The 27,380-nt window shown below is 46.9% G+C and overlaps 1 protein-coding gene across 2 annotated transcripts in view; it reads left to right on the top strand.

Moving 5' to 3' along the window:
- The window catches only part of LUZP2 (leucine zipper protein 2), a 1,193,026-nt gene that overhangs the window by 385,112 nt on the left and 780,534 nt on the right, over positions 1–27,380 (top strand). For both annotated transcript variants that reach the window (XM_085646302.1, XM_085646301.1), the window contains exon 2: positions 7,276–7,393. In XM_085646302.1, coding sequence (XP_085502428.1) covers positions 7,276–7,393 — 118 coding nt within the window. The remainder of the gene's footprint in view (positions 1–7,275; positions 7,394–27,380) is intronic.

The raw sequence follows: 27,380 nt of genomic DNA, 5'->3' as shown, positions 1-27,380 counted from the left end.
ACATTATCTAGGTATTCTAATTTCTCACTCTGTTAAAAAATTACTTTGCACTGTGATTACATTCTTAATCATAATAAAGATACATTGCATATGTGGTCCTCTTTACATCTATTTTGTGGGGAAAAATATAATCTATAAAAATGGTAATTGCTCCAAAAATGCTTTACTTCTTATCTGTGCTGCCTACTCAATTACCTTTTCAGTTTAAAAAATAATATTGATAAGGTAGAGCGCCATATATACAGAAATATGTCTCTCTCCTCCCCTCTTCCTAGCCCCAGCTTAATTTCAGGTGCCGTACGCCAGGCACAGACCTTAGCGCTAAGGTGCTCGCCTGAGTTTAGCATAGGTTCTGGACAGAAAGGCTATCCTGTACAAAATACTATGCCTAGACAATTTTAAACAATTTGTCCCACTTCGAATGTGTGCTGCACAATGCAGTATGCATGCAAAATAGGAAAAGAAAGGATGTTAACTTTTGGCACTAAACCCTGTCTACAATTGTTTGTAGATAGGGTTTTGCATCAAAAGGCATGGGTGTTTGCATGGAAACACCCATTTACCACCCATGTAACATCCCCTTAACGGTAAGTAATGCAATGTAATGCTTTGTGCTGCTTTTGATTTGCACTGGAAAGTAAGTTAGTAAAAAGGCATTTGGTGTTGGTGAGCATTACTTTTGTGAAGCTAAACCAGCAAAATATTTTTGAAAATCCACTCCTTACTCTCACTGATTTGATTATGGCTAATGATGAGGGAAAATCATTTGTCTTGCCCCCGTTAGCCAGGCAAGCTTGAATCCAGTGGCATAGTGAGCACGGGACCCACATCTGAGCATACCCTTCCCACTCAAGGTGGCAAAAGCTATAAGAACAATTGATGGATGGTATGCCGAGACATGGGTTCCCTTGTTTGCTGTGCCACTGGATTTAAGCTAGATTGGCTGATAAGAGATCATACCCCAAAACCAGTCCCAGGATCAGTGTTTCTGGTACAGGGAGGACCTGGCTTGCCAGTTCAGGCTGGACTGTTCCCATGAGGAGCAGAGCCAAGACTGATTTGCATGTGGCTGTGTCCAAACTGGGGTGGCATGGTGAGCAGAAGCCAGATAGATTGTACCCAGATCTCTTGCCTGGGGGTAAATGCTTGATTTGTTCAACATTTCATCCATCATTTGTTTATGCAGCAACTTTGTAAATTTTCAAAATTGTAATTTGAAATCTAACTTCACCTTAAATTAGGATTTTTCATTATAATTCCAAAGACACCAAACATGAACTGGTTACCTGTCCCCATTTGGATATTACAGCTTTCCTATGGGAGAGTTAGGCCTTGCAGTGGTGAAAATGAAATTAAGGGGTTTTTCACAACTAGGACATGTACAACTTAAAAGTACAAGACTCTGTTTTTTTATACTTTGTTCTCTGCCCTCTGGGGTGTCCAGGGTCAACACTAGGGGTAACCTATATGAAGGTAAAAAGGAAGATTTGTGTCTGGCAAAGGTATATTTTGCCAAGTCGAAATGGCAGCTTAAATTGTATGCGATGGCAGACTTGGGAAGTGCTAGTTAAGTGGGTGGTACAATCAGTGAGCAGGCCAACTAGCAGCATTTAATTTACATGCCCTGGGCACAACTAGTGCCACGTTCCCAAGGACTTACAAATACATTAACTATGCCAATCCAGCATAAGCCAATTCTACCATTATTTAGGGATAGACTAAAAGAAATCTAGCACTGGTGCGCAGAGTCCTAAAGCAAGCCAAAACAAAGTCAGCTAAACAGGAGGTATGATGGCAAAATGTTAGGGGAAAACCACGCCAAGGATGCCAGGTCTAAAAGTGGGAAATGAGAATGTACAAACACTAGCACAGTTCCAAAATGTGCTATTGGTATATAATGACATAGTGGAAAGAGAGTGAAAATTCGAAAAGTAAATAAGCCAAAGCTTGTTCCTACAGAGAGGGCGAGCATCCTGAAAGATCATGAGTGATAATGTTCAAACGCCCATGGGTCACCAACAAACAATATTGGAATTGAGGACACAGCTGGCTGCCGCCTTCAGGGCACTGATCAAATACTAACCATATGTGCCAGTTATTATTCTGACCTTTACACTTCTCAATCCATTTTATTCCCTATGCAGTTGGTGGACTGCTTCAAGGACGCTGCCATAGCGTGGATGGGGGGACAACGCAGGGCATTCATACTGCAACTGTTTGAACTTGACGAAATACAAGCTGCCAAAAAGGGACTTGAGTCTGGTAAAGCCTCAGGGCTCAATGGCTTTCCTGACAAAGTTTTTAAGTGAAATACATATATCCTGGTTCTATACTTGTTAGACATACACAAAGACACACGCAGGAGGAAAATATTGTCTCAATCTATGAGCGAAGCATCAATAATACATCTGCTTAAACCCGATTAGCCGCCCCATAAATGCAATTCCTACCAGCACCTTTCATTAATCAATAAGGTCACAACATTTTGCTGCAAAACTCATTTTGAAACAACTTACCCTGCAGCTACCTGCCTGGTTAGACCAGATAAGTCTGGTTTTATCCCATGCAGCTCCACATCCACACAATTTTCACACCCTGTTTGCATTGCTTAATGACATGGAATGTGCCACAGATTTGGCGGCTATCTTCTTAGACGGTACCAAAGCTTTTGACTCGCTAGTATGGAAGTACCTTTTCATAACCCTTGCATGTTTGGGGTTGCCCAGTCGTTTTGTTGCTTGGATCCAATAACTACAAATTGCCGAATCTTCTTGTCTTCGCATTAACAATGTCAGCTCTCAACCTTTACCAATTACCAGAGCTGCCCGCTATCAGCTATCCAATTTGCTCCAGCCCACAAGCTACTCACGGCCAAGATCATGCAGCATCATGACGAGTAAGTGCTTTGCTATTACAAATGTTACATATTACTATCGGTATAAACGGATGATATGACACTTTACTTAAGGAGCCCGAAGATCAATTGATCCAAGTCCCAGATCTTTCCGCTCACTGGTGCCAAGCAACAGCTTACACTGGATTACCAGTGGGAACGAGATGATAACACTGTTTAATACTGTGCCTCAATATAAATCTAGACTCAACATTGGAGCACTATGGGGTGTCAATGATCCAGAACACTGACTACAAAAAATGATCATTCTTCCCTAGCTTCTCCACTTCTTCATCAATATCCCTCTGGCTTTCTTCCAACCTTCTTCCGCAGGCTAAAAACGTAGCTGATATGCTGATGCGGGTGGGTATATGGGTAACAAGTAATGGGACACGTTGATATTCCCCTTCTACCGGGGTATCTTTAAGACATCTTATCCTGATCTATACGACCTATGTGTACAAGCACATTTTGCACATCACTGGCATAAGATAAATCCATTATATCACTAACAGGAAAGAACTCCCGAGGTTGCCAGGTCTTTGAGAACCTCCATTAAGAAACATTTATTATTAAAAATCGGTAAAATATGCATGATTTCTATTATACATAGGTTGCAAGAACAAAATATAGACAGGCAAACAGCATAAACCTCAGTGCACTTGACAGCATGTTTGAATGATGCTATGAGGTACCAAATGAGACATTTACCATTGCCAGATGTACTTAGTGTCTCGAAAGGCAACTTGTGCCTTTGGACAACTTGCTGATTAAACATAGTGACAGCGTACATCATGGGAGGTGTATAAGCCACGGTGTACAGGACTTACATAAAGAATATTTGCACAATGATTTCCTGTTCCTCGACTTCCCTATTGTTTTGATCCTGTTTGACTAGCTCAGTATATAAGACGTGTCCGTTTTTAGACCTGGGCAATCCATAGACTTCTGAAAGTTGATTTTCTTTAACCTCACTTTAATTCTATCTCACTAGCTCTGTTAAATTCATCTAGTTGCCTAGATATGTAGGCCGAGTCTTGGGTAATGCGAATGTTTAGTTATTGACAACTTTTATTCACTCACATACTCTTGCGTTGTATTTTAAACATTGCTTTTAAAAAGTAATGCATCAACCATATTCGAGTGGCAAATAAAAAATAGCAAAATGGACATATGAAGGTCGGCTGCTATGCATCTCCACGAGTACATGGGAATGCCGAGATAAAAAGCATTGGTAGTTCCAGCAGCTTGTCCGTTTAGAACTGAGGCCTATTGGCTTTGCTAGTACATGCTTTTTTAAAATTCGTAATAACTGCAACAACTGTCTGTAAGAAACCATTGCATGATGTTGGTACCGAATTGAGGGGCATATTAACAAGCCAGGCGATAAAATTATCGCCGCTTTAGCGGCAGAAAACTGCCGCTAAAACGGCGATAATGGGCTTGATAATATGCCCTATGGAATTCCAATTGAGGCCCATGTTAGATGTCCTTCACATTTAACATGGGCTTCAATTGGAATTCCACAGAGCATATTATCAAGCCCATTATCGCCGTTTTAGGGGCAGTTTTCTGCCGCTAAAGCGGCGATAATTTTATCGCCTGGCTTGTTAATATGCCCCTATATAACTTATTTGGTTATGGGCAGGTGATAGTTTTACTACAGCGCCATAATTGTCGTGAATTACATTTTACTCAAACTGAAGGCAGACTCAAAACTTTACAGCAATTTAAATGTTATTTCAAATATCCATTTGTGTGAGAATGTAGCAAACCCCTGATTTGCCGATGAATTGTTTTGGAGAAAGCTGTCAGCACTTACGCCTGCTATGGTGACCACAGCTAGTGCACAGAGGGGCTAAGCATTCCATATAGGCGCTCCACAATTGTTTTTTCAAACTGAGACTGCAACTCGTTTATACCTGAATGCTGCACTCCGTTCCATTGTGTATTTTATTGGGATTGAACTTGCTAAAACATCACAGCTCCGTTTAGACGTTGGATGCATTTTAAGGATCTTCCTGTTTCAAGTACCAGTCTTCTGTAGCACTTAACCAGCAGTAAACGACTCCTTCGTGCAAAGGATCCGTGGCCTCAAAGTACCAAGTAATGAACTTTCTCTCCACACAATTGCAGACAGCAGATGCTTATGTATATTCAAGTGGGAGCAATCTGTGTTCAACCTAATAGGTATTAGTGCCCTGCTGTTCACCTTTTCTTTTCTACAAAACAGGCTGAATAATCTTCAATGCTTTCCAAGAGGGCAGCACTTGGTCAATTGCAAGCATCCTATTCCCTTGGCAGTGTAATAAACACAATGCTTTCTCTATTTTTATGAGATGAAAAAACTAAACTGGAAACGATTTTTGGTCAGTTTCTAATAGTGCTCCTGACTTCAAGACATACAGATTTTTCCTAGCGTTCTAGTAGTGCTCCGTTTCCCAACAATTTAAAGGGGAAGAATGAGTTTCCATTTGCAGAAGAGAGAGGTGGGACGCAGCTGCCAGAGTGGCGGATTCCTGACCGCAGGGTCGCGGTTCAATCACCGGCTCAGCTCGGCATCATGTGACCCTGGGCAATAGCTCATTCAATCTCACCGACAGCTCCTTGAAACCCTCGAGGGGTGATATGTTTGCACTTTACAAATGCAAATTATTATATTATAAGGGTCCTTAAAGCAAAGTGGCAGTCCTTATTTCAGTCCCGCAGGCAGCAGGTTAGCACTTTCAGAGTAATCAAATCCCAAGGTAGTTCCTCCTGGCAGTCCACAGTCCTCTAGTGTAGAACCAGCGGCGTCTGGTTTCAAGTCCATGCAGTGACTAAAATTCATGGGGTCACAGCCCCTGTACTTACAGTCCAAAAGTCTTTGTTCTGAGGGCTCTTCAATCAACTTTCAGAAGTGCACGACACCCCTATTTAATCCCAAGCTCTGGCTCCAGACACACTACAAGGGGGCCGAGACAGAATTGTGAAAGTAAGGCACAGCCCTATTCAGGTGCAAGTGCAACTTCTCCCACCCCTCTAAATGCAGACCAGGCCTAGTCAGGTGCAAGGGGAACTCCTTCCACCACTCTAAATGCAGAGAAGGTCTGTTCAGTCCAGCTCTGAGTCATGCAGGAAAGGCAGGACACACCTCAACCCTCTTGTGACTTTCTAGTGTAAATGCACATCCCCTTCTCCAGTCAGCCTAAACCAGATGTTGAATAAATAACCAGGCAGGGCACAAAGAATCAAAAGCACGCAGAAATGCCCACTTCAAAAAGTGGCATTTTTAAAATAGTAATAACAAATCCACTTTCACCAATAAGTGGGATATATTACTGCAATTCCAAACATACCAAACATGGCCACACTACCCCTTTCATATCAGAAATTACCACTGAAGCATATATCAGGGAATTCCCAATGCAAACCTATGAGAGGGCAGCCTCACAACAGTGAGAAACCACATAGGCTGGTTGTCACTCCCAGGACATGCCACACAGCAACGGCACGTGTCCTGCCTTTTAACTACACAGCACCCTGGCCATGTGGCTATCTAAGGCCTACCCTAGGTGTGACCTATATGTAGTAAGAAGGGAGTTTTAGAAGTGGCAAACACTTTAAATGCCACGTCACTGTGGCAGTAAAGTGTGTGCGCACCAGCAGAGGCCTGAAACAGGTTTAAAAGACCACTTCATTAGGTGGCACAAGCAGCGCTAAAGGCCCACTAATAGCATTTAATCTACAGGCCCAAGGCATCTGGGATACTACTATATGAGGGACTTGCATGTACATTAAATATGCCAAACAGGTGTAGACCCATCTTACCAAGTTTACAAAAGAGAGCACATGCACTTTAGCACTGATCAGCTGTGGTAAAGTTCCCATAGTCATAAAACCAACAGAAACAGGTCAGAAAAAATATAGGTGAAGACAGAAAGTTTCGGAATAATCCTGCAAAAAGGGCTAGTTCCAACACTGGAGACTGCCTTCCTACTTGCAAATGAATATCTGTTAATTGCTAAAACGTGTAAACTAATGTGTGGGCAAATTAAAAGAGTGGGGAAGAAGATGGGAGTAATGAAAGAGTACAGAGCTTGTTTCAAATATGGTGTCCAAGGGTACACTTGTGGCTATGAACATTAGTCTGGGCAAGGGTTGAAAACTTGGCATCTGCTACTACATAATGATGTTGCAGCTCTGATTCAATAGGTCTTTATGCAGAATGACTTCACTTCTGGTTCACTCGCTGAGTTTTTGTTAGACCTCTTAGTCTAATATTGCTCTATTTTAATACATTTTATTAAAGTTGATATATATTGATCAAATGGCATGTGGCGATAAAAGTACTGTTTCCGGTGAGAATTTTAATAGGTAATCTGATTGTTCCCTTTACATAGACGGGGCTATGAGGAATTGGAAAAACAGCTAAAAGAAGTGTTTGTGGAGAGAAGCAACATCCTTCGCCAGCTTTCGAAAACATCCAAAGAACTTGAAGGCATCAAAGTAAATCTACAGGTTAGACTTCGTTCACTGTCACTCATTCCAAAGTGTGTCATTCTCGAGCTCACTATCCTTTTAAATCATTGCATTCAGATCGTGAACAAATACATTCTCAGATCTAATGAAAAGTTTCACAAATGGAATTTACTCACGTTAAGGACATCACACCGTGAAACATGCAAATGAGAACTATATTAAGTTAACATTCAGCTGTCTCCCTGAAGAACTCTTCGTTTTCATCCATCTGTTTGATATCATTTTATCATGGCTTTGTATGTTTTTTAAACACTCATTTCCCATGGCACACACCGGTTGTTAGAAATTTTATTTTATGGTTTTAATTAAGTGAAACTAAGCTTGACTTGAACTACATTTAAGCGCTGCTTAATTAATACTGCAGTCTACTATTATCTAATTTAGAGGCATATTTTCAAGTCCCTATGGCTACCACAACGTCACTTTTATTGACGTTGTGGTGACAACAGGGGTTTCACCTTATTTACAAGGCAGCGTTAACGGGGGTGTTCCACAGCAACACCCATTGATTTTGACACCGACCTATATTTACAGGCTGGTGTAAATATGAGGGAGCAGCAAAATTAAGACCAGGGAAAACCTGGTCTAACCCTGGCACAACGAGGAGAAACGTTTAATTTCTCCTCATTTTTGCTGTTTCCGTGTGTGGTGCATTGTGAAGCACACATGGAAATAGCAAAACGCCATTGATTGTTCATGTGCAGGGAGAGGCCCTTCCTGCACATAAACAATCGTTAAAAAAATGACATTTTGCAACTTCTAGGTGTGCTGCATCAAGCAGCACACACACAAGCTACACTATGCCATTTAAAGATTGTTTATGTGCACCTTCCTGCACATAAAACAATCTTCCCCTGCAGCGCAGAGATCTTTGCAGCATGTTGCAAGGGTGCCTGCACGGGCGATAGGGAGCTACATTTAGTCCAGCACAGGGAGAAAAGCAGAGATGCACCATATTGTGTTCCAGAAGTGGCGGAGTGCGGCCTTTAGCCAAGAAGGCTAACGCCAAACTCTGTCCCTTCTATTGTAATATGCTCCTCAGTGTCACTCACATATCCACCTTTGGAGGATGGAAGGCGTATTTGGCCCTGTAAGTATTAAAATGTCTGCTTGAAGGTCACAGTACATGTTTGGAAACATTACACGATCTTCAGAGTATAAACTAAACACAATTTCTGTGATGTATAGTAAACGAAGCAAGGAGAAATTAACAAAATCCAAGTTGGATACAATGGGTGATGCGAGCAATGGGTAGAGTAATGTTTGTATTAGCATGAGGGACGGGTAGGGGGCAATGGAGGTGATTCACAAAGAAATAGAACATTTTGTACAGGCGTCGACAAGTGTCTTGCAAAGACTTCGGCCTTATTCACAGAATCTATATTTGTTCATGGTTTCTATAGTTTATTTGTGGTTTCTCGTGTGTGCAAGGACTTCATTGTGGCAAACCCACTAGAGTTACGCCTGGGTGAATATGAATTTTCATTTGTATTTTTTGTTTTCTTCTGCTGTGGATGGAAAATAGTTCCTTATGTGACGACCCACAAGCCATTAGAAAATGTGTGCATTCTGCCTCCGTTAATACACTTGCAGACTCATTCATGCCTGGCTATTCTAGGTAACACATAGATTGTCACCTTCTTTTTATCCACCACCGCCATTAAAATGCCTTCGGAACCTCTACCACTCTCCAGCGGTTGGATGTCTTTGTTAAAAAATGATTTCATGGATACAATTGCTGAGAAGCCCATTCCCCTAAACTGTTCAGAATGAATGGCATTTACCAATTCATAACAACTAATTCATAAAAAGTCTTAGTGTTTAAAATTGGCTCCTACATTCTTACTTTTTAAGGTGTAAATACAATAGTAGGTCTTACTTTCAGAAACAGGTTTGTTGGAGGTGTTTATTTCAGTGCTTTACTTCAGGGGGCTTCATTTCAGATTTATCTCAAACAATTGCTTCCAATGTTTTAATTCGCTGACTCTTCACCACCAGTAAACAGCATCCAGCCCGGCCCATCCAAACCCCTAAACGCAATCCATCCTTGCCACCTAAGACCCACTAAGCACCCCTCACCATGCTTAAACGACACCAATCCCTGAACCCTAAAAACCTTTCTACCCCTAACTCCACCAATCCCAGAAACCTAAAAAACCCTCAACGCCCCTACACTCCACCCACCTCTTCTCACAACCTGCTCCTTCACCAATTATTAAAGTGTGACATTTGAAAGACACCTCTTAAATGGTTTGTTCCCTTTCTTAGTCACCCCACTTCCCGGTGGCAGAGACACCATTCTTTTCCTCCACTATGCCCATTTTGTGTGGTGTCCCTCCGGGTTCCTCCCTGACTCCAACACACTTTAATGTGTATGCTCGACCATTAGCTGACATTGTGGTTTCCCTCGGACTATCATGTGTGTCATACACGGATTGCACCAGTTGGTTGCTATCTCTTAATTTAGGGAAGAATACAGATTGGCTAAAAAAGGGCTTAACAGCTGTAGCCAGCTGGTGGAATGCTAACTGCTTAAAACTAAATGATGACCAAGACAGAGGTGATGGCGGTAGGAAATCAATTGTCAAGAGAAAAAGGGATCTGCCCGTTGCTTTGGTCTACTTAGGGGTCGTAATAAAATTATGGATGATTTACTGATCTATACTCAGAAAAAAGTGGTACAGATTATTAAACCTCTCGTCTGCACTACTGTAATGTCCCTTCTTCTGATCTTGGAACTCCACAGTCCGGAATGCAGCCACGCGTCTTTTACAAAGGATTCCACGAGATGCATCAGTTTCCGCTCACCTGATGCAGTTTCAGTGGTTGACGATTGACGAGTGAATTAAATTAAAAGCGTTGTGCCTTGTCTCTCAGACATTCTCTGAAAATTGGGCCCTTGTCCATCCAAGAAATGATTCATCCTTACTTTCTACCAAGGAATCAGAGATCAGCAGAACTGAGACCAGCTTGTGCCCTCGGTTCAAGGAATCCCAGGCAAGGGGGGGTTCAGCGAGGGTTTTAGCTGCTTAATCTAGTGCACATTTGCTTTCAGGTTGCTGGTTCAGGTAGCAATGGGTAACCCAGGTTAACAGCTTTGCACTCTAAAAATGCTTCAAACAGAAACATAAATCTAAGCATAACACAAACAACTCTTACTATGATCGCTCTGGACTTAGAATGATTATTCGTCATAATGATAATAAATAGTGAATAAATGCAGAAAAACACTGCCCCTATGGGTCCCCTAACCAGTAAAAACTGGCAATCAAATCATACTTTAACTTTAGTTGTTCTGATTTTTCTATAATAACGTGTTGCCAGTCATATTGTATGTAATGTCTTCTTTTATTGTTAACATTTGTGTTTTACTGTAACATATATATTGCACTTCATACGCCTAATGGGGTACCTAAGAGCTCTGATTTGCAGAGTGCGTGATTGTAGAGTTACTAGTTGGTTGAAGACCGTTAGGGATGTATGAGGTGAGGTGCATGACATGCTTCCACCATAGTGCCAGGTACTCCTTATGCATGAAGGGATATATTTACAAAGGTTTATGCAGCGCAGGCTCACGAGTACATTTGCTACACTGGGTTGTAAATGAGAGCGATCTGAACAGCGCCAAATCCGAGAAGATATGATGCTCTTCGGCTCTCTTTGTGCCTTGTGCACTTGAGGCTGCCTAATGCCAATCCAAGCACTCTTGTGCCATGCTGCCGGGTGCCTGCATTACAGGCAGGAATGTTGTTATACAGGAAGGGTCACATTCCTACACAAAAACAATTCTAAAATGTGTGATGTAGAGTGCGTATTGTGTTGCCTTGCGACAACTTGAATAATGCAGTAGGACAAGGAGTCTTTATCTTACATTAGGAGCCTCAAATTATGTGTGTTAGAAATGGGGGTCTCTAGTTGGCAGAGGTGGGTATCTTTGTCCAAATAGGTACCCATGCTTCTAGTCAGGGAAAGGGGGATACACACTTTTGAAGAACCGGGGTTTAACCCAGCGGCGTCAGGGACACGCCTAAGATCTTCGAGTTCACCTGTCTTGGTATACAGAGACACGGAATACTTCTGGATGGCATCAGAGACCAAGTTTATTAGCTGCAGCTAGTAACAGTGATCCTAGAAATACATCACGGTGTAAATTCTCAAGAGACTGCTCATTTTACTAAGGCGAGACGTCTCCTTTTATACCCAATATTCACATTATAAAAGTACACCCACTGCACAAAATTCTAGCCAATAAGGTACATTTTCAAACAAAGTGTCACATAACAAAAACTCAATTTACAGTATCCCAACCCAAAAGTTAAATATTAGGAATGTCCGAAATTCAATCTCCACAAGCCGGACAAACCTATAATTGAAAGCATAACCCATGTAATGAAGAAACATAAAAAAAGAAACGGTAACAGATGCTGAACAAGATAAGGCATGTGCAAGGAAACTAAAAGTTAACGATGTCCTGAACATTGATTGGCAATCTCAGACAAAGATCGATCAGGGAAATTGGCTTTGCGGGGTCAGTTTCAGGTGCAGAGGTCAGTTTCTTACAGTTCATTTCAGAGTCAAAAAGAAACCTAGTTAATGTATACATGAACTAAGAAGGCCAGGCCACTTTATTCGCCAGGCTACCTTCACAGGCCTACGTGAGGGCAACACAAAATGGTGGCACAGAACAAAATGGAGTCAGACTCGAGAATTACAGAGCCTCAGACCCTCCTTTTGCCATGACGTAGGCAATAACCTAAGACTCATGTTAATCTGAATCTAGGTCTATGTCGATATTCATTAGGCCATCAAGGTGTTGCTGTAGCATCATCTTATTATTCTCTACTTCTCTCGGGAGAGGTCTCCGAACACACATAGTAGCACAAAGACTACAAATGGCGGGACCACACTGGATGCAAAGACAACAAGAGAAAAGGATGGTTAAAACCATACCAAGGAATGTCAAAATCTTCCATCCCCATTTGGACAGCAGTCCCCAAAACCATCCCATCAATGACCAGTCTCCTTTGTCTACATGGATAGAGTCAGAGATTTTATACAACCTAGAGATGGCTTTGTACACTGTAGGGGCATTATCTGGTATGTAAACACAGCAACTGGATCCAATCAATTTACATACTCCTCCTCGATCTGCAAGTATGATGTCTAATACCATACGGTTCTGCAAAGTCATAAGGCGGTCCGCTTGAAGCTCAGCTGTAACATTACTAAGAGCACCTGCTGTCTCATTAATAGTAGCTTCAACAACGCGGATAAGCTGTCGAATATGCCTACTATTGATCATAGGACCCCAAAAGGGCAAGAAGCCCTTGAAGAAATCTCCTACTTCGTGTGCTGCGGTATCTTCCTTATTGAAGACACCTCTACCATATCTCGTTCTATGATAGTCTGAAGCAGTAGTGTATGTAGGGGGAAGTAGAAACACCACATAACACGTTTCTGAAAAATCAGGTGGCAACCATGTGTAGGCTCTGTCATGACAAACAAAATATGTGCCTTTAGCTGGCACAAACGGTGGAGAAGTCCGAGATGAATAGACATAGGTTTGAGCACACACACTCTTACCTAGCTGAGCTTTCGGATTCTGACCATTACCTTGAAAACAAAACTGGCCTCGGTGGGGTACAATCCAAATAGGGGGAGACTTTTTTCGTCTCTCCTTCTCTGTCAAACTGGTACTATATCCAGTCACGTTCCAACCAACGTAAGCCTGCACCTCATCCTTAGGGATAGCATTATATGCATCAATATCTCGGATCATAGCTACTATTCCCCTTATTAAGGCACTATTGCTCGAGTTATCTTTAAGGGAACGTAAGGGGCGTACCTCATTTGCATAGATAAACATGGTCTGAAAAGCCCACACAGACCCATTAAAAGAAAAAGGCAAAACCAAATATGGCATACCTTTATCTTTCGTTTGAGGCATAAGACCACAAACCCAACAATTAGTGGTATTTACTACTAACTGATGCTGATGCAACAACTGTATAAACGAGTTGTTGACAAATTCTGATCTCCTTGTCTGTTCATGTTCAGGCAACGTATAAAACTGGTGCAAAGAAACAGTAGTGAAAGAAAGCATAGGTTGGGAGGTGGGTGCAGATGTCTGTTGTGTAGCATAGACAGTCCAACCCACACAAGCTAATGGGATACTTAAAAACATCAAAAAGCACAATATTATAAAACATTTGCTATGTATTAATGTACAAAATCTTATCTTAAGATCTATTCTCTCAACATCTCTTTCAGTTACAACAGACTCCATACTCTAACGTGCTGCTCGCGGCAATTTTCCTTCTTCACTCAAGTGTGCGTCCAGGCGTCCTAGACGTCCCTAGAACCGCAGACCTTTCGTCAATACGCGGGCCACCCCTTAAGTTCTTATACTGCGACCCTGCAGCTGAACCCGGATGGTGGTTCGAAAAAGAAAAAGAAAAATAGTCTCTTGTCTGAAAGAGTGTAATTCACAAAAAAATTCACTTTTTATTTGTCCTTTTTAGACCTTAAGTTGTAGCGTTCTTTACCAGGCACAGTTTGATCCTGAAAGAGTGTCTCTGGGTGCGTAGTATCAAGTCTCAAACACGGCGGCACAACTTCTTGCAAGACTTTATATCCGCACGTTCTGACTGAGTCCATTCCAGATGTGCATCGCTAAAAGGTACAAATCTCGGAACCCTTTCACTCTCGGAATCGGCAACACCTTCCCGGACCCACTTATCGTACAGTAAGGGCAAAGGTATCTTCTTACAATGGGTACCATGTACCCAGTTTTTCTTGCCGAACACCTTAATAGCAGTCCGCGTTGATAACAGGACTTGGTATGGACCGGTCCATCTTGGTTCCAAGTTCTTTGACATCTGGAAATTCTTGGTTAGAACCCAGTCGCCAGGTTGAATCATGTGGCCTGCGTCTACAGAAGCTGAAGGCAAAGTGTCATGGACCTGTTGGTGAAGAACACGCAATTTAACAGTCAAATCATGTAAGTAGTCAACCAACATAGGGTACTCGATATCACTGTACTTCTTAGGCCTCGGCACACCCCAGACATTCGCCGGGCGTCCAAAAACAATCTCGTATGGGCTAAGTCCCACGCGAGAATGTACTGTCGTTCTCGTGGACAAAAGTGCCAATGGTAAGGCACCGGGCCATGTAAGACCAGAGCTCGCTTGCACCTTGGCCAACTTCAGCTTCAGAGTGCCATTATAGCACTCGACCAGGCCTGCTGACTGGGGCTGATTCGCAGCGTGAAATTTCTGCCAGATACCCAGACCCGCACATACTTTCTTCATAATCTGACCCACGAATTCACTTCCATTATCACTCCATACCATCCTCGGCAAGCCATATCTGGGAAAGAATTCTTTGAGCAAAACCTTGGCTGTAGACAAGGCAGTATTATCCTTTAGGGGGTAGGCCTCTATCCATCTGGAAAAGGCACAAACAACCACAAGGACATACTTCAAGTTATTGCATCTTTCCATATGAATATAGTCTATCTGCAGCACCTCGAACGGATACGTTGGAGGAGCAAAATGACCTGCTGGAGTTGGGATTCCCTTTCCAGGATTATGCATCAAGCAAATCATGCAGTGTTTAACCAAATTCTCAGCACACTTAGGAATTCCACCATTCTGCCATACCGGAGCCAACACCTTACATATCCCTTTTGAACTAATGTGAGCCAACCCATGAGCCATAGTAACCACCGGAAGCACATATGCATCCGGCAACAACCATCGCTGGTGCTCTGACAACTCAACCCAACAGCCTGTTGAATCCAACATCCCCGTACTCTCTCTCCACATACTCAATTCTTTCTCAGTAGCTTCTGCCTGAATCATCTTCACACTTTCTGTTGTATCTTCACACATTCCTCCTTTCACAACCCATCTGGCAGGACCTGCAACATACATCCGACTCGTCACATCTTTCGCCGTTTCTCTCGCTACTTCATCTGCAAACGCATTCCCTTGACCCACATCATCGGTAACCTTCTTATGCGCACTACACTTCACTATCGCAATTTGGGTCGGCAAAGTAAGTGATTCAAGAAGTTCACCCACTAATTGTCCATGCTGAATTTTCGTACCATGGGAAGTAAGAAATCCTCTCTCTGTGTGCATGGCACAGTCATTTGGGCAATCGCTTGAATACGCTCTGGGGTCAATCGCCTTCCCTCCTTCGACAAGAGATGACCTAAGCAGGTCACTTCTTGGCGGCAATACTGCAACTTCGAAGGTGACACTTTATGATGAAGGTTAGACAGGTGTCGCAACAAAGAAAGAGTAACTTCTTTACAAATCTGTTCATCATCAGCAGCAACCAACAGATCATCAACATACTGGATAAGAGTAACACCAGAAGGCAATGCAAGAGTATCAAGCTGAGTTTTCAAAGCCTGACTGTAAATGGAGGGACTCTCACAATAACCTCTCACAATAACCTTGAGGAGCGCGCTTAAACCGGAAACTGCGGCCTCCTAAAGAGAAGCCAAAAATATCCCTACTTTCCTCAGCAATCGGAATACTGAAGAAAGCGTTCTTCAGATCAATAACAGAAACCAAGCAGCTGAGGCAGGGATCATAGTCAATAAAGCAGTAATGTCCGGGACAACAGGAAACTGTGGCACAACGATCTTATTGACCTCTCGAAGGTCGATCACAAACCGATACACAGGTGGCTAAGAAGAGTCAGTACGCTTAAGGACAGGCAGAACAGGACTGTTACACACATTACCTCTTGTTTCTTCAACCACACCTTTCTCAACCAAATCATAGATAATCGCTAAAAGAGCTCTTTCTCCATCACTGGAAATTTTGTACTGGGGAATGCGAGGTAATTTAGCATTCAACTTAAGGGTAACAAAGTGTATCAGGGAGAGAACGCATTTCCAGTGGAAGGCGATCCTTAGACAGATACATCGGGGAAATCACTTTCTTACCCACCGTAAGATGTACTCCCGAAGGAGAACAATGTAATGTTGCATGCAATCTTTTCAACAAGTCCAAACCCATCAGATTCTCGCCACAGCCCGACGTTAGAATAAAGGGAGCCTCCAATTCACAGGGACCAATAGAAAGAGGCAAAGGACAAGAAACCGGATTACGAACCGGGGCGCCAGAAAATCCTACTGAAACATTGGTCAAGCCAGACAAAGGTGCGCCGGGGAGTTTAGAGTGCATGATAGAACTCTTTGCTGCACCAGTATCCAAAAGAAAAGGTTCTGCCACACCTGATGTAATCACTTCAATATAAGGTCCACTCTGGTCTACTGGAACTGACACTACTCCCTCCCTTTGTCCATGGCTGTCCTAACTATCATTAAAAGCAGCACTCTCACTTCCAACATAATAATCAACAGTGTAGTACTGAGCGGACTGGACGGTCGGAACCTTCTGTTGGTCAAAATAATTCATAGAATTCTGAGGGGAAAAGGAAAGTTCATTTTGGGGAAACGTACCACGTCCCCTACCCCTAGGTACTTGTTGGAAACCACCACGACCTCTCAGACCAGACATACCATTCGCACGCTGTAGCAAGATCGGGCAACTATTCTTGAAGTGACCTTCTTCTTTACAATAAGCACACTGATTGGGGCCTAGCGGGAGTCGTGAAGCAAAAGACTCAGGCTTCTGCAACAGTTTCTGAAACTGTGGGGGTTGCTGAAACTGGGAAGGTTGCTGAAACTGACGCTGATTAGGGCGAGGCGGATACGCCTGCTGCAGAAGAACTTTCGTTTTTAATTCTCTAGTCTTCTTCTCTACTTTATCCTTCTCATCTTTATCTCTATTCTCATAGTATTGTGCAGTAGCCAATATCTGAGCCGAAGAAGAAACAGCCCATGAACTCTCAGAGTCCTTTAACTTATTAGAAAGTTCAGGAAGTAAATGAAAAACAAACTTATCTACAAACAACCTCTGACCACCTTCTGTACTCATATCCTGACCACTATGATCAATGAATGTTTCCTCAAACCTAGTGAAGAAATCAGACACACTCTCGTCTTTCTTTTGTTTGCATGCTGCTAACTTGTCCCAATTCACCCGCTGAGGAGGCATCATAGTTTTCATTAAATTAATAATCCTACCAGGTAGTTCTGCAACTAAGGGTTCAGGTTTGGCACCTCCTACCTGCCGACCATCTGCAGCAGTAATATTAACCCACGTATCTCCTAACTCTGGCACGTGATCCTCGTGACGGATCTTCGCCCACAAGGGTTGAGGAACTACATTACCCATCAACATATCTATGTCAGCTAAATTCATAAGACACGCATCAACTGTCTGAGACAACTCCTTATAATAACCAGCAGGGTTTTTACGGGGGTCAGGCAAAGTCTGCTTAAGAGCCAGGACCCCAGCTCTCTTCCAAGGGACATGCACCCACACTCGCTGAAAATGAGCCGGTGCAGCCGCAATACCATGAGCGGCATCAGCCACAACTGCCTCTCTCCATACAGGGGGACCCTCTCTCATAGGATACTGCTTCACTTTTCTCCTAATAGAAGGGTCAGGTTCGAACAATGACTGAGGTGGAAGTCTAGACCTAAAAGTGAGTAGTGTCTCTACTGCTTCCTCAACATCGGAACCCACTATCGCCCCTTTAGCAAATTCAGACTGAACATTAAGCAATTCCAGTGGAATTGAACCCAACTCCTTATCTTCCCACTCCTGACGAAGGAAGGTACACATGACATCAAAAACATACCTTTGTTTTGGTGCCTCCCACTGTTGGAAGATATCCATAACCACTTGTGGACTGTACTTGGAGGTATTCGAAACCCATCTACGAGCAAGGAGATCTAACACTGCCCGCTCTTCGGGACCAGGGAGCTGACTACGTCTCTGCTTACGTTCAGAAACAGGGGTCATATTCAGTGACCCAAAGAAAGGAGACAAAAGACTAGTGACAGTCTCAGTCATTCGTTGCCGAGCAGAAGGAGAAGAAGTTGACATGAGGACAGGAGACAAAGTGTTTTGAGGTGACAGAGACGTAGGGACAGAAATAAGAGAAGTCGAAGATCAAGAAGTGTAAGGCAAAGGAGTTTGAGGCAAGGCTGGTGGCAAGGCTGGCGGCCCTAGAGGGGGCTGCGCCGGGGGAGGAAGAACCACCTGTGAAGCAACGGGTGGCTAAACAACAACAGGGGGTTGAACGACAACAAGGGGTGCAACAACTGGAGGTAACGGAGGTGCAGTAGCACCCTGCACATAAGGGGGTGGTAATCTCAGTAAATGTGACATCAAAGGATCCTTTTCAGGGTCTACAGTCACATTTGAAAGGGGAGGTGGCAAAGCCGGGTAACATTTGTCAATGGTCATGCAATGTTGTCTATCTGACACTTCAATCACACGATCTTCTTCATCTTCCTTAAACTGCCTAGCAGCTTGCATTACCGATATATTCCTTTCCTCCCTATCTCTCTTAGCTTGCTTAATTTCTCGCTGTTTGGCTTCCTTACGCCAAAGGCGGAAAGAGTCAAACATCGCCGGCCGGGCTTTCTTCTTAAATAGCGCAACTTCTAGGTTATCTAAAACATCTGATTCAAAACTACCATGTTGGGGCCATCGTAAAACACCATCTTTCCTTGTATAACGGACCCATACTTCATTAAAGGTAATGGGACCTACACCATGCTTTGAATAGAGCTCATAAGTTGGGGTTCCAACCGGAGGTATCGGACACGAGTCCTCCAATCGAGAATCCCTATTACAACTACAACAAAACCATTTCCTACATTTGCTAAAACCAGGCATCTTTTAGCTCACTAGTCTTGCTTCAAACTTCAAGGGGTTATCAAAAATGATACACTCGCAAATATAAGAACACCCCGGCTTCGACTATTGCAATGGCCGAATCAAAACCAAGAAACAAAACAAAATGTCTGTCACGCCACCAGAAGACCGTCTAACGTCTCGCCTTACAAATCATCACAAGAGGGTCCAAGACTGGGTGACAGTCAGGGCAGCAGTCCTTCGCAGCCATCGGAAAGGGGAAGCCTCGCAGAAAAAAACCTTCGGTCCACGTCGACATGCAGGGGTCGATGAAGTGTCGGCCGTCCTCCAGAATTTCCTCACGGGGCTCCTCACAATCTTCGGGCTTGGACCAGTACCGCTGAAGTCACCCCGCGTTGGGTGCCAGTTGAAGAACCGGGGTTTAACCCAGCGGCGTCAGGGACATGCCTAAGATCTTCGAGTTCACCTGTCTTGGTATACAGAGACACGGAATACTTCTGGATGGCATCAGAGACCAAGTTTATTAGATGCAGCTAGTAACAGTGATCCTAGAAATACATCACAGTGTAAATTCTCAGGAGACAGCTCATTTTACTAAGGCGAGACGTCTCCTTTTATATCCAATATTCACATTATAAATGTACACCCACTGCGCAAAATTCTAGCCAATAAGGTACATTTTCAAACAAAGTGTCACATAACAAAAACTCAATTTACAGTATCCCAACCCAAAAGTTAATTATTAGGAATGTCCCAAATTCAATCTCCACAAGCCGGACAAACCTATAATTGAAAGCATAACCCATGTAATGAAGAACCATAAAAAAAGAAACGGTAACAGATGCTGAACAAGATAAGGCATGTGCAAGGAAACTAAAAGTTAACGATGTCCTGAACATTGATTGGCAATCTCAGACAAAGATCGATCAGGGAAATTGGCTTTGCGGGGTCAGTTTCAGGTGCAGAGGTCAGTTTCTTACAGTTCATTTCAGAGTCAAAAAGAAACCTAGTTAATGTATACATGAACTAAGAAGGCCAGGCCACTTTATTTGCCAGGCTACCTTCACAGGCCTACGTGAGGGCAACACAAAATGAAGGCACAGAACAAAATGGAGTCAGACTCGAGAATTACAGAACCTCACTTTAAATAACCCCTGCTCACCCCCTGGGTAGCTTGGCAAGAGCAGACAGGTACACAAAACACATAGTAATACAGTGATAACACCACAAATGGACACCACACCAGTTTCGAAAAATAAAGTTTTTTATCTAAACTCAACAAAACGAAAACAACAAAAAAACAACATACATGTAATAAGAATATGACTTTAAAAAGATTTCAAATAACTGGGTCAATAGAAAACTATGGATGCGTGATTTCTCACAAAGTACCTGTAGGTGCGTCAAAATTCAGAAGACCAAACAGCCACAGAGATGGGAAGCACCGAGAAACAAAGAGATGCGTCAGTTCCTGAGACCATAGGGAGGCAATACTGCACGCAGGAGAAGTGATGCATCGAATCCAGTCTGTAGGGGGAAGTGATGCGTCAACTCCAAGACGGTTCTGGTCTGTGGGTGATGCATGGGGAAACTTGCTGTCTAAGTGAGATGCGTGGCAATCCAGGATGCGGCGGCGATCGATGCGGCGGTGTTGATCAGTGCTGTGTCGGTTTCTTTTGCCGCGATACCCTGATTCGTTGGTACTTGCAGCGGCAACAGGTGCTGCCTTGGTTTTGGCAGGATCAATAAGGGGAGATTCTCTTCGCACAGCGGTGCTGCATCATAAAAACAGTTGCAAGAAGCGTGATGCATCGATTTCTTCATTTCTTTAGGTTTCTTCCAGCTCCCCAGCAGCAAGTACAACCTCCAGAGGTTGTCCAGAACTAGAACAGGAACCTCCTAGCAGGTCAGAACTCTCAGCAGCAGAGTTCAGTGGAGCTGGGGTTGAAGTATTTGTGTCCCTGAGACTTCAGAACAGGAGACCACCACACAGAGGCCCTTGGAGATCTTCTTCAGGCAGTTGCAATGCAAAATTCCAGTCTTTGTCTTTCCCTTGGTATAAACAGCAGCTGCAGACCAACCCTACACAGCAAACAGCAAAGGGGCAGTACTCCTCTACACAGCTCTGCAGCTCTTCTCCTTGGAAAACGTTCCTCTTGAGTCCAGAAGTAATCTCAAGTTCCGGGGTTTTAGGTCTAATACTTATACCCCAAAATGTCTTTGTTCTCTTTGTGCAAGGGTCTCTGAGCATAGTGGAAACCAGTTCTGTCCTCACTAGTGCAGTATGACCACAGGGGGTGGAAACAGCATTGGGCAAGGGAGACAGCCCCTATTCAGGTTCAAGGAAATCTCCTCCCACTACTCTAAATTGAGCCAAGGTCTATACAGCTCAGCTCTGAGTCATCCAGGAAGGGACAGGCACACCTCAACCCCCCAGTAGCTGTCTACAGCGATTGCACATCCCCAGCACCTGTCACTCCAAAACCAGATAGTCAAAACACAAACAGGCAGAGGCACACAAAGTCGTTACGCAAGAAAATGCCTACTTTCTAGAAGTAAAAGACACACAATTGATGGACGGAATGCAGAACAAATCAAAACATTCAGCCCCAGTCAAAAGATATGGGTTAAGTCCATCATTCTTTAGCTCACCATGCCACCCTAGTTTAGACCTGGCCATATGGAAATCAGTCTTGACCCTGTGCCTCATGGGAACAGTCCAGCCTGAACTGCCAAGCCCGGTCCTCCCAGGACTGGAAACAAGCATCTTAGGACCGGTTTCGGTGTTTCACCCCATATCAGCCAGGATAGCTTGATTCCAGTGGCACAGTGATCCCGGGACCCATGTCTGGGCATACCCGGTGCACAATTTGGAGCGAGGAAGGAAAAGACACACAATTGAGGGACAGAATGCAGAACAAATCAAAATATTCACCCGCAGTCAAGAGATCTAGGTTAAATCCATCATTCTTTAGCTCACCATGCCCCCAGTTTGGACCTGGCCATAGGCAAATCAGTCTTGATCCTGTGCCTCATGGGAACAGTCCAGCCAGAACTGCCAAGCCAGGTCCTCCCTGGACCGGAAACAAGCATCCTATGACCAGTTTCAGAGTTTCACCCCTCATCAGCCAGGATAGCTTGATTCAAGTGGCACAGTGAGCCCGGGACCCACGTCTGGGCATACCCGGCGCACTTAGGGTGAGGAAGCAAAAGACACACAATTGAGGGACAGAATGCAGAACAAATCAAAACATTCACCCCCAGTCAAGAGATCTGGGTTAACTCCATCATTCTTTAGCTCACCATGCCCCCCATTTTAGACCTGGTGTTGGACCCGGCCTCGTGGCGTGGTCCCGTACCCTCCTACCAGACCAAATGGGGGCAACCTCAACCCTTCGGGGCCCCCGAGATTGTACCCCGCTACCCCCACCAGCCTACGCGACGTGGCCCGCCCGGGCCTTGGTCCCTGCGAAGCCCCGACATCGAGGCGCCAAGACCCGACCCAAGGGGGTCGAGTGGCCACTCCACAGATCCCGGAGGAGGGGAGTTTTGATGGGGCCTCCCGCCGGCCCCCGACGCCTGGGTCCGATCGCCCTCCGGCCTCCCTGGGCGATGGCTCCGCCCCCCACTGGGTGTCTGGACTCTCTCATCCCGGCCCCTCCGGCCCCCCCAGGCGCGAGGGTCCGGACATCAAAGGGCTCCAGCCATATATCTGGGGCAGCCCACAACCAGGACAGCAGTTGTATCCTGGAGTCCAGAGCCCTGCTGTTTGGATCGCGGCTGACCCTACGGAGAGAGACTCATTGCCTGGAACTGGGAACTCGAGCCCTGCTGACTGCGTCGCGGCTCCCCCTTGTTGAGAAGAAGACCCTCACGGAACATCGGAGCCCTGCTGACATCATCGCGGCCCGACCTCGCTGAACCAACTATCGGAGCCCTGCTGACCTCGTCGCGGCTCGACCTCACCGAAGCGACCCCTGGAGCCCGGCGGACGACGCCCCGGCTCCCGGCAGCCCCCCAGCTCGAGGATCGAGAGCTGGGCGCAGGGTGTCCCCGTCCCGGGCTGATACTGAGACTGTCCCGCTACCCCCGTTCCTAACCAAACCCTGAGACTCTTTTGGATCCCTTGATCCGCCTGTAAATATTGCCACGGAGACCTGCCTTTAATTCTGATAAAGACTTGTGAGCATTGATACCCTGATTGTGTCCCTTTGTGGTGGGAGGGGATTACTTGGCTGTACGATCCTAGGAGAAGGACCTCGCCCAGGAGGCTTCTCAGCGGCGCTCGGCTACTTCCTTATGGAACGGTGCCTCTCGGGGTGGTCAGTCCGACACCATCTGACTCCCCGGAGGTCGCCCTTCTAACATTGGTGGCCAGCGGTGCGATCCAAACCCAACGCAAATCGTACAGCGAGTAACTCACCCACTACCTACCCAGACACAGAGTAACCATGAGCAACCAAGAGACCACCCCAACCGCGGAGTTCCAACAAGAACGGTTGGAGGAATATACCCATAAGGAACTAAAACAGTTTTGGAAAGACAAAGGCATCGCGACCACCGGATTAAACAAAAAAGAAGACCTGCAAAAAGCCCTAAGGGCCTGGGTAGAGCCCGAAGCGGCTTCCCCCCAAACCGAAGAAAACCCGGTGCCAAGCGTGCACCAGCAACCAGCCGCAGCCCCAGCAGATGGGAGAAGAACCAGCATGGAGACCGGCCTCTCCCCGGAAGAGATACGAGAACGGGGTCCGGACCCACGAGTTAGAGCTCGCCCGACTCTGCCTGGACGGCGAACTCCTACTAGCCAAAAAGAAATTGGCCCTAGAGCAACTGCGGTTGCAAGAAGAAATAGAGGAGAAAAAGCGGCACCGAGAACTGGAAGAGAGGAGGCTAACCCTCGAGCATGAGCGGGGCCTTAAAGAACTTGAAATTAAGTCCAAAAATGGAGAGACCGGCGCCCCCGGAAACAGGGACACCCCTGCGCCGGCCGAGGCGAAAGTACATATCCCCAAGGATGTCGTCAAAGAGTACTACAAGAACGACGACATCCAACAATGGTTTAAGGCCTACGAGGTAGCAATGACAGCCCATCGGGTACCCCGGAAAGATTGGGGTGCCGGCCTATGGGGACGGTTCCTCAGCGAAGGCAGAGACACCCTGCTACAGCTCCCAGACGCAGTGATGACCTCTTATGACCATATGAAGGAGGCCCTGCTCACCCGCTATGGTCTCACCTCAGAGATGTACCGCCAGCGCTTCCGGGACTGCAGGAAGCTCCCCGGTACCACCTGGGTGGAATACGTAGACTTTTTCAGCAGAGCCCTGGAAGGGTGGATCAAGGGCAGCAAAGCCACCTCCTACGAACAGCTGTTCGACCTCATTGTATGGGAGCACCTCTCCAACAACTGCTTCATCGAGCTGAGACAGCACCTCCTCGACAGCAAGCTGACCGAGCCGCGGAAGCTCGCCGCCGAGGCCGATCGATGGGTGAACACCCGGGTCCCTCGGAACTCGATGGGGGAGTACCAACGGAACAACCCGGGGCCCCCCCGCCAGCGCGGCGGAGGAGGGGGATCGAACCGGAACAGAGACTTTCCAGCAGGGCCGCCCCGGAGTCCTCCCCGGGGACCGCCCCCGAACCGCACGTCCCCGTCCCTCACCCGAAGAGGGGCCCCCCTAGCCCGACCAGGGCCTCGACCGACGGTAACGTGCTACAACTGCCAACAGCCAGGGCACTATGCCAGTGACCCGACCTGCCCCGTGAACCGACGAGCCAGGACCACTGGGCCACCCCCCGCCAGTTGGCGGCTGCGGCCCTGGGAGAAGGGGGAGAAGATGAAGAGAACGACGACGCAGAGCCAACCGAATGGGAAACCGCCGCCATGACCTTGGTATGCCTGGGCAGCCGGGAAATGGTGCTCCGGGCTCCCATCCCGAGCAACACCCAGAAGTACCAACAGTGGGTCACTATTAATGGATGCCGGGCCGAAGCCCTCCGCGACACCGGAGCCAGCGTGACAGCCGTCCGCTGCCACTTGGTGACCCCCGAACAGATCATGCCTAATGTACTGTGCCCCGTCCGGTCGGCAGACAACACCGAGAGCTTGTGCCAGATGGCCCGGATTCCCTTCGAGTGGGGGGGAGTGTCGGGCATGCTGAAGGTGATCGTCCGCGATGATGCCCCCGTAGACTGCCTCCTGGGGAACGACCTGGAAAGTTCCCCCAGGGCCCACGTCGAGCGCCGAGAGCATCTGGGAATGCTGGGACTGCCCGAGTGGGTTTGCGCAACCACCCGGTCCACGACCGCCCGGGCCATCCGGCCGAGCATACCTGCTCCCCCCGAAGAGCCGGAGTGGCCCGAACCGCCACCCCCCTCCGTCGAAGAAGAAGCCGACGCTCAGTCCGGGCCGCCAGAAATCCCCCCGGTCGAGGTTGCCGCGCTCGGCGACCTACCCAAACTCGCCCAATGGCACCAAGAAGGTGGCCCCACTAGGGAGCAGTTCCGCCAAGAACAGAAAACCTGCCCCTCTCTCGAAGGGACCCGACAGCAAGCAGCCGCCCAGGCCACCGGAGAACAAACGGGGACCCACTGGGTCTGTTGGGACAATGACCTCCTCTACAGCGAGCAGAAGACCGCAGAACTGGGGGCCAGCTGAGTGCTGGTGGTCCCCCTCCTATTCCGAGACTTCCTCCTCAATCTGGCGCATGATGTGCCCCTTGCCGGGCACCTGGGGCAAGACAAAACCTACAGCCGCCTGGTGACCCACTTCTACTGGCCCCGAATGCGGAAGGACGTGGACAATCATTGCCGCACCTGCCCGACCTGCCAAGCCAGCGGGAAGAGTGGGGGAAAGGTCAAAGCCCCTCTCCAGCCCTTTCCTATAGTAAACACCCCATTCGAGCGGGTGGGGATCGACATCGTGGGGCCCCTGGACCCCCGAACCTCCCAATGACATCGCTTCATCCTCGTCCTGGTCGATCATGCCACCCGATACCCTGAGGTCATCCCTCTCCGAGCAGTGACGGCCCCCGTAGTGGGCCGGGCTTTAATGGGAATCTTCTCCAGAGTGGGTTTCCCCCGGGAGGTCGTGAGCGACCGAGGCACGAACTTCATCTCAAAGTATATGCGGTCCCTGTGGCAACAATGCGGGGTCACCTACAAGTTCACCACCCCGTACCACCCCCAGGGGAACGGACTAGTCGAACGATTTAACCGGACATTGAAAGGAATGATCAAGGGCCTGGAGGAGCCCCTAAGACGCAAATGGGACGTCCTGCTGCCCTGCCTCCTGGTTGCCTATCGGGAGGTCCCACAGAAGTCTCTGGGGTTCAGCCCCTTCGAACTCTTGTACGGACACCCTGTCCGAGGCCCCCTCAGCCTGGTCAAAGAAGGCTGGGAGACTACCGTCCAGGATGCTCCTCCCGGCGTCTACCGGTACCTCCTGACCCTGCGAAATCAAACCCGGAAATTCAGGGAACTGGCCGAAGCCGACCTCGAGGCCAGCCAGGAGGAAATGAAACGCTGGTATGACCAGAACGCCTCCTCCATCGAGTTCGAGCCAGGCCAGCAGGTCTGGGTCATGTCGCCCGTTGACCCTTGTGCTCTCCAGGTCAAATGGGCCAGGCCCTTCAAGGTGGTAGAGAAGAAGAGCCCCGTCACCTACCTGGTCGACATGGAGTCCCCCAGGAACCCCCTCCGGGTTCTCCACGCCAACAGGCTCAAACCCCACTGTGCCCGAACGGAACTTAGCCTGCTGATGGCCAAGGACGATGGGGCCGAGGACGACTCCGAGCCCCTACCCGACCTCCTGAGAACCTCCGAAAAGGACGGCTCCGTAGAGGGAGTCATCCTCTCCGCCACCCTGACTGCAGAGCAGCGCCAAGATTGTCAAGGACTGCTGCATCACTTCGCTGCTCTCTTCTCCCTCACTCCCGGAGTCACCTAATGGTGCGTCCACGACGTCGACACCGGGGACAGCCCCCCCGTGCGACACCGAGCCTACCGAGTCCCCGACCGGGTGCGGGCCTGCATCCACGCCAAGGTCTCCAAGATGTTGGCCCTGGGGGTTATCGAGCCCTCCGACAGTCCCTGGGCCAGCCCTGTGGTCCTGGTGCCGAAAGCTGCCGCCCCGGGCACCACCCCGGAGCTCCGGTTTTGCGTGGATTATCGGGGATTAAATGCCGTCACCAAAACCAATGCCCATCCCATTCCT

The sequence above is a fragment of the Triturus cristatus genome, chromosome 3_1 (genome assembly GCF_964204655.1).
Source record: "Triturus cristatus chromosome 3_1, aTriCri1.1, whole genome shotgun sequence".
In the NCBI taxonomy this organism is placed as follows: domain Eukaryota; kingdom Metazoa; phylum Chordata; class Amphibia; order Caudata; family Salamandridae; genus Triturus; species Triturus cristatus.
This window is presented reverse-complemented; position numbering and strand designations above follow the sequence as displayed.